The sequence below is a fragment of the Olea europaea genome, chromosome 8, assembly GCF_002742605.1.
Source record: "Olea europaea var. sylvestris chromosome 8, O_europaea_v1, whole genome shotgun sequence".
In the NCBI taxonomy this organism is placed as follows: domain Eukaryota; kingdom Viridiplantae; phylum Streptophyta; class Magnoliopsida; order Lamiales; family Oleaceae; genus Olea; species Olea europaea.
In genome coordinates this window covers 14889938-14898487 of record NC_036244.1, presented here as the reverse complement: position 1 = coordinate 14898487, position 8550 = coordinate 14889938, and the positions used below count along the sequence as shown (strand labels likewise).

The 8550-nt window shown below is 34.2% G+C and overlaps 1 protein-coding gene across 1 annotated transcript; it reads right to left on the bottom strand.

Annotated features, from left to right (window-relative positions):
* Positions 1 to 3377: 3377 nt before the first annotated feature.
* Positions 3378 to 7233, bottom strand: LOC111398919. The gene is made up of 10 exons (XM_023026080.1): positions 6857 to 7233; positions 6117 to 6492; positions 5951 to 6034; positions 5441 to 5869; positions 5211 to 5343; positions 4939 to 5101; positions 4640 to 4768; positions 4282 to 4476; positions 3945 to 4067; positions 3378 to 3758 (listed from the first exon to the last, which is right to left on the bottom strand). Exons 2-10 carry the CDS (start codon positions 6388 to 6390, stop codon positions 3645 to 3647), a joined length of 1644 nt encoding a protein of 547 aa, XP_022881848.1. The 5' UTR covers positions 6391 to 6492; positions 6857 to 7233; the 3' UTR covers positions 3378 to 3644.
* Positions 7234 to 8550: the final 1317 nt, after the last annotated feature.

Here is an 8550-nt window from a genome sequence, read left to right as displayed (position 1 = left end):
GTCTCAAATTGCAGATTGAACATTTCACATATGGATTATTTATTCATCAATCTACGTATACAGAAAAAGTTTTAAAACGTTTTTATGTGGATAATGCACATCCATTGATATCACCTATGGATATTTGATCACTTGATGTGAAAAATGATCCATTTCATCCACTTGAAGATGGAAAAAATGTTCTTGATCGTGAAGTACCATATCTTAGTGCAATTGGAGCATTAACTTATCTTGCAAATTGTACTTGACCCAACATAGTTTTTTCTGTAAATCTCATTACAAGATATAGCTCTACACCAACTCAAAAACATTGGAATTGTGTTAAATATATTTTTCGTTACCTAAGGTCCTAAAGGGTACCATTGATTTGGGATTATTTTATTCTCAAAAGTCGGGATCTGTGTTAGTGGAATATGCAGATACAGGTTATCTATCTGACCCACATAAAACTAAATCACAAACATGTTATGTTTTTACACGTGGAGGAACGGCTATATCATGGAGATCTGTGAAGTAATCCTTGACAGCAATATCTTCAAATCATTCTGAAATTATTGCAATCCATAAAACCGAGAATGTTTATGGTTGAGAAACATGACCCATCATACCAAACATCATGCAGGTTAACTTTAACAAATGATAGTCCAATAATTTTGTATGAAGACAATGCAGCTTATATTGCACAAGTCAGAGGAAGCTATATCAAAAGTAACAGGACGGAGCATATTTCTCCAAAATTATTTCATACATATGAGCTTCAAAACAATGTCGATATCGATATCCAACAAATTCGCTCAAGTGACAAGTGACCGATGTATTCATAAAAGCACTGCCAACATCTGCATTCAAAAAATTAGATCAAGAGATTGGAATGCGTCGACTCAAAGATTTTCAGTGATCAATATCAGGGGGAGTAGCTATACTTTTTTTCCTTCGCTTAAGTTTTATCCCACTGGATTTTCCTAATAAGATTTTAATGAGGTATCATTTATTTTTAGTACTCCAAAATAGCTGTATTTTTTTCCTTCGTTTGATTTTTTTTCCATTGGGTTTTTATCAAACAAGGTTTTAACGAGGTAGATATTTTGTAATATGTCATTCAAGGGAGAGTGTTGTAAAAGGAAAGTTTATTAGGATTTAGATGTGAATGATAATTATACCCCTACAGTCCTAGAAATAATTATTGTTGTATCCCTGATTCTACCATATAAATATAGAGCTTTGGTTCTTAATAAAATACACACAAGTCTATTGACTTCTCTCTGTTCTGCTCTCTTTTCTTCACTTTTATAACAATTTCATTAGTTCTATATTACTCGTTTTTTATATGAATTATTATTGAAAGGAAACTTTTCATATTTAAGAGATCAAGTATTACTTATTTCAAAACTAAGAAACAATGTTTAAAACTTTAAAAATTAGATATTGATTAAATTTTATATATGAAATAATTAATTAAAAATATATTTTATAAATTAAATATATTAAAGTCATGATTCTATACAATTTTACAAATTATTTTTCGATTACAAATTAAAAATTTTACATGTCACAAATTATTTCACGATCATAAATCGAAAATAAGTTACAAATCAAAAAATTTATAACTCGCAATTTATTTATTAATCACAAATCACAAAATCGCACAGTGGCAACGACGGTAGGTGGTGACAATAGCCAGAAATGATAGCAGCTTTCACGAAATCTCTCGAGTCTCAACTGAGTCGATTGTAGGCACGCAACAGTAAGGGTCTAAAAACTATCGGAGGTGGGAGGAAGGATGATAGGTCCAATGACTTCAATCGCAGGCAAGACTAAAAGAGGTATTAAGGATTAGGAAAGGGGACTTTAGGAAGGTGGACGTTTTTCCTTTTCTATTACTGTTTTGTATGTATTGAGATGTCTTTCTTGAATTTAATTTTCATTAAATTAAAAATAAAATCAAAACTTGGTGGATCACGTGATCCACCGGGACCCATTGTGGGTCTCCCCCTTGGTCGAGACCACGTGGGAACAATGAACAACCACCTATAGTACTTCTCCAATTCAAAGAACAGGTGGCACAACTTTCTTGAGAAGTTACTGAGAGTCAATTGACACGAAAATGCTGTCACGATGTAGATGAAATTTGTTTTAGTCAGATCTACGTTATACTATACTTGGGGCCAATCGACCAAGAATTTGATTTAAGTAATATTTACCCGGCTTGAAAATTACAGAAACTAGGTAATACAAATGTTTGCCGCAAGAAACACAAAGGTGTGAATTCTATAGGAATTGTTTTGTAAAATTTCATCAAACGAAATAGTTCTTGTAATAATGATAATATCCCATGTTCATTCATTCTTTCAGTAATTGTTTTTATATTTTAATTATTGTATTAGTTGTATTTCAAGCATGGACGTTGACACTTGAATTTGATAAATAAGGTTGGATTTTGGGTTTTTCCAAGGTTGTTCAAGTAGGGCGGTCTGTAGTCGTTCTTCGAACATAGAGTCTTTTATTGTAATTTTTTAAGTACTTATTTCGAAATATTTAAACGTAATAATGACTATATAGGGATGGCAATCGGGCTCGTCAGCTCGAGCTATCCGTGGCTCGGCCCAAAAAAAACTTGAGCCGGCCCAACTCAAGGCTTGGGCCGAGCCCCATGTTGGTGTGCCGGATGGCGCCGGCTCAAGCTCACAGACTTAAAAAAAGAAAAAAGAAAAAAAGAAAGATAGACAATTTAAAGACGGCAGGTTGCTGCAAATAAGGCAGCAGGCTTACTCTCTCCTTTCCTTCTAGGGCTTGACTAATTTTCCCTATATATAGAATGAAACTTTGCAAAGCTGATGCCTTATTTAACCTGCCGCCTTTAATAAATATGAAAAAAAAAAAAAAAAAAGGAAATCAAGCATACCCGGCTCGGCTCGATAAGGCCTGAGTTTTGATTCCTTGGCCAAGCAAAATCTCAGCTTGGGCTTGCAAAAAAACTCGAACCATTTTACTCGAGCCAAGCCCCAGCGTCGAGTTTCAGCTCGACAGTTGGCTCGTATTACATTGGGCAGCTAGGTACTATGGGAAAATGTCTCAACTGTTTACTACTAATAATTGAAGGTGATTGTGCCAAAAAATATTGATTGAAAGGGTCTGTGAATATTAAATCCTAGTTTTCTGAGAGGGCCTAGTCGTGCACTATCTCGTTTTTTCCAGTATGGTTTAAATACGAAACAAAGATATTTCTCTTAGGGTGACGTTTACACTATAGGACGTGTTTGACACATCAACTGACATGTCTTATTCATTCTTTTAAGTTTTTTACATATGATTTCTTGATGTGTCTCGAACACAAAAATCAACATATGGGGGGGGGGGGTGTAAATAGGGGCTTCATGTTGAATTCCTTCAATATTTGATACATTGATCATTTTAATTTTGTTTCCGCCAGTGATCCAAAGTACATTAAAATAACTAATTACTCCTTGTATTCAAAAGGTTTCACCTTCATACTTAAAATCAAAGAAAGAATATTATGCTTGAACACTCTTTTCCCACTCAAATGAACCCCTGTTATGCTAGGAATTTCACACTTCAATGACTCCTAAAGATTCATGTAGCTTAAAATGTCGTTTCTCGATGTGCCAGTCAACCAATCTCTAGCCTTAATCATCACAAAGTGTTACAAGCGTCCGTATCTGGCCATGATTTTCAAAGTCTACTTTGTCCAGTCGAACGCAACACAGAACTTTCTCAGGCAGTTCCTCGGGCTTCTGTGCCTGCAGTAACCATTTTCTCGATGTTATGTTCTCACAATCTGGACATATTCTGTCATTTTTTTGAGCTATAACCCAATTAAACTATTAACAAGGGTATATCGACTGTCAAGGAGACGAAGCACCAAACTTCTTGCAATAATGCAATCACTTGATATCGGTTTCTACTGAAAATATTTGAAGAATTACCTGAATTGTCAACCCGAGATCGAGTATCCCATGTTTTAAACGTGATCGAAATGCATCGAGTCCTTTCCTGCATATGTAGTTGAAACGATGTACATCCAGATCAATTTCAAAGTAATTAGGTCCCTGAAAACATGAAGTTCATTCTCATGGTAATTAGGTCCCAGCAAAAGAAAAGTAGATAAATACCAAATCAAATAAAGATAATGTCAAAAGACAGAAGTTAATTATTCAAAAAAGTCTAAATATCCCAAAGCACACTTGGTACATGTTTGGGACTGCTTTTAATCTCTTCCAAATTATAAACAAATAATTGAGCAAGAATTACTAGAATATGTACCCTGTAGAAAAAGTGTTGCGGACGGGAAAGTACTGGCTTATCCTTGTATGCAGATAGAAGCTTCTTTTCGGCAGAACTCAAACGGAGGTCCTCAGGATTGACAGCATTTACCAAGAACTTTAGTCTTTCTCTGTAAGGAACTGTAGAATCTTTAGCAAATCCCTTCACAGTTTCCATCTCGTCCATGACAAATCTCTGAGGTATAGACAAATGGAAGCCGTTAATCAAGATTTTCTTGCACTAATACAAACAAAAATAAGCAAATTGTCGAAAAAATAATGAACAGATTTTTATAGTACTCCACACAACAACAAAAGAGGTTGAAGTGAAAGCAAGTAATCTTTTGACATTTGAGTACCTTTATGCTGTCCAAAACTTGTGGAGAAATATCTCTATCAAAATTCTCAGATAATTTGAAATATAATACGAGGCTCACGCCTTCCCCGTCACTATCACCTAGGAACATGGAAGCAGGATATGCAGGAAGCTGCCATAAGAACAAGCATTAAATTGAGTCGACTACACGAATCATTTTCTCCATTCCATTATTTCATCCCTGTTCTTCTCAAAGATCCAATGTCATCAAATTACTTGGAACTACAGCAGGTCTTGTTAACAAAATATTGATTCTACTATGTTAGGAAACTAAGAACAGACCTGTATGTTAACAATCAGTAGGGAAGGCACTTCATTGTGTGACTTTACAGAAGCAAGTTCAACATGCTGTGCGATATGGTGTATCTTCCGGGGGCAGGCAAATAAATCAGTACCAATTGGTACGTAAGGGCAATAATTAGGAGCAGGATATTTCTTTTTATCTCTGCATTGAGAAAAATAATAATCTAGTTAGAAGCAAGACAAATCTAGACACTCACCACGAAGTAGCCGCAAATATGCAAACTCTATTAGATCATTACTAGATAACATGCCTGAAATAATTTTCCCCCCGTAGCTTAAACGCAGAAGGTGCAAGAGGGCACCAGCATCCTTGAGTTGGCTTCTCTGTGGAGCATGGAATCAGGTGTCCAGCTCTAGGATGACATAAGAATCTCTCAGAGGAACCTGTCATAATAAATGTATCAGTATTCTTACGTCTCTACTTGTTTGGATAGCTAATCTTAACAGTGTGCTATAAATATCTTTTACATTTTCTACTTACAGTACTTGGTTGGAGTTTCTCTATCATAGAGTTTCCTCTCTAATGGAACCACTGTAGCAGTTGACTTCCTTCTGTTTGATGTTGAGCCTGGGAACGACGTATGCTGATTTATGTCAGAGGCATCGACTGAAGGATGAAACCGCGATAAACAAAATTCAAAATTGTTTCTCGCAGTTTTTTCTTCATAATGCTGTACACTGACTTCAATCCTCTTTGTAAAGGTTTCCTCAGCTTTTTTAAAGTATAAAATATCAGTATTTTGTGTATCTGCATTTAGCTGACCGAAGCCATTTTGTTTCTTTTCCTTCAAAATATTCTTAGGCTTATCCTCCGTTATACACTCATGGTCAACAAAGAACGAGTTACTGTCAAATTGAGTAGTTTGACGATCTAACGAGCTCCCAGCTGTACTCAACGATGTAAAAAATTCTGGAAGAAAAAGTTGAAAGACAGGATCAAAATACAATTTCAGTGAAATGTAAAATCGAAACAGAAATGATCTGAAATTACCACAATCAACGCTAACGAAGTCTTCATCAGTATCAGAATCGAGAATACTAACAGAGTCGAACCATTCTTCTTCTTGGCATGTTCCTGCTAAATCGTTATAAGATGAATATTCTTGGGTCACATTTGGAATAAAGGGGGGAAAAGAAGAAAGAAGAGAAAACTGTACCATTTATGCCAACTTCATTATGGTTATGTTGCAACTCGGTACGTTGGAAAGTTTGAACTTCAGACCTGCAGCAGATGGTTTTGCCACTTTGAATGTCGAAAGAAGCTAATTCTTGGACAGAAAAATCGCTCGCATAATTTTCTGCATCAGTAAGGTGTTCGACCGGTGTAACTGGAACTGATGGGGCAATTTTTCGACGAAATTTGCAAGACTTGTACAAGTACTTGGCATTTGATTTCACCTTTTGTTTTGGTTTTGAAACACAGCTCCCCATGAATGTGACTAATTTTCACAAAACCCAGCGACAAATAACGCCTTCCTCTTAGCAGATACCAAAATTACAATTGATTCGCATACAAATCAAGAAAGCTTTAGCCTACAAGTAACCAAAAGGAAACACCAAATAAGTAAAACACCAAAATTTTGATTCATAAACAAAATTAGATAAGAGTGTCCAATTTCCTGGGAGAAATAGCTCTAATAGGCAAGAGAAACTACGGAAAAGACTTGATTTCATGTTGGGGGAAGTCATAATGGATTATAGCATCAATAGGTGATCAAATGGGGCATTGGGGGAGGATCAGGTTGACATTTGGTCAAACTTGATTTCTTGTTGTAGTTTCCTTTCAAGTATCAAGATTATACTTGTCAACCAGATAATTCAATCTAAATCACCTCAAAAAGAATAAATAAAAAAAAATACAAACATTTTCTGTAGAAACTTTGATTTGAACACTTACCATTGAAAATAGAATCTGCAGAACAAGAATCCCGTATTAATGCTTCCTACCAGATATTTCAATGAAACTTCACTCATGCCCTCTGCAGATTAATTTAATCGGACATTTATGCAGATGACAAAGCTAAAACTTAGAATCTATGGCATTTAAATACCCTATAACCTGATTTTGACCTTAAAAATAAACAACTACCCACCAAATTCAAACGGTAGAATATGGTCGTAAAAAAAATTATTTATGAATTAAATGACTTATTCCCCTTATTTTGCCCGTGAAATTTGGCCCTATCCCACCTAAATAGAAAAAAAAAAAATGAATGAATAAATATCTAACACGAAAAGGTTGAACAAAAAGAATTGTGATAGTTGTCAAAAATTCTCCATAAAAGTCATATAAAATTACAGTCAAGAAAAGGACTTCAATGCTTAGCTAACTAACCAATATTAAGGGGAAACAAAGAGTGGAATCAAAATAATTGATATTGTTTGTAATTCTTTTTTACAACCGTTCCTACACCCAAAAAAAAAAAAAAAAAAAAAAAAGGGCTGTTAAATAAATACAATGATGGTTATTACCAGAAACCCATAAATCAACAAAATAAAGCTCTAACATTACTACCAGACAAGACCACCTAAAGCACTATCAGCATTTTTTATATATATAATCATATTCAAGAGCGGAGTCGGCATAATTTAACCCATGTCGAACATTGTGTTTTGATCATGAATTTAATGATGATAAAATTATAAAACAAAATCATGAGTTTGGGCCTAAAAATAAAACTCATGTAATTAAAACATGTTTTTATTCCACTGATCATATTATCATCTCAAAAGGTGACGGTACATATAAATACAAAAATAATAATCATATATATAAACTTGGGCTAACTGTGGGATCCGAAGGCTCGCGCGAGCAATTTAATCTATCTAAAATTTAAATGAGTGATTCGATCATCAATAAGAAGGATAAGTGTAATATGTTAATTATTTTTCCGCAAGCGACGTGGAATTGTATGAGCAATTAAGCAAAGTGCAAACCCACCAAAAGCATACAGAAAATAGGAAGAAAAATCTTTGGATAATTTCAGCCTGAAATTTTGTTAGGTGTGGAAACTGGAAAATACAAGACACTTGTTAAGTTTCGATTGGAAATTCCTTCTCTTTGTAGTTAGGATGACAAAAAAAAATAATAATAATAATAAATAAATAAAATTCATCTTGATGTTATAAAATTTTCAAACTGATAAAAAAATAAGTCAAAATTTATTGTGAAAAAAAAATATTTATTTCATAATAAAAAAATCAAGCATGTTTTCCAAGTCGATTTGTCATATCACCTTTATGGTATTGAAAAAGCAAACTTTTACTTGATTTTTATTTTTTTATTTTTTAATCAAATAAAAAGGTGTGACTCTTGACTTAAAAGTTTTCGGTAACAATTCCATTTTGAAAATTCACACGCGACATTGAAACTAATTCTTGACTATTACAAAACCTTACTTCATCCTCCACCTATTAATCTGAACTCGTCTTCTTACAAATTTATGGTTTTCTCATTTTCAAACTTACTTTGGCACATTAGGCCAAACCCCCAATGTTTGGCAGCCTAGAGACTAGAAGCTTGTTTGGTACAGCTTAAAAGGTAATTAAAATTAATTTTTTGATCGTTATTTCACTATTTCAGCAGTCATT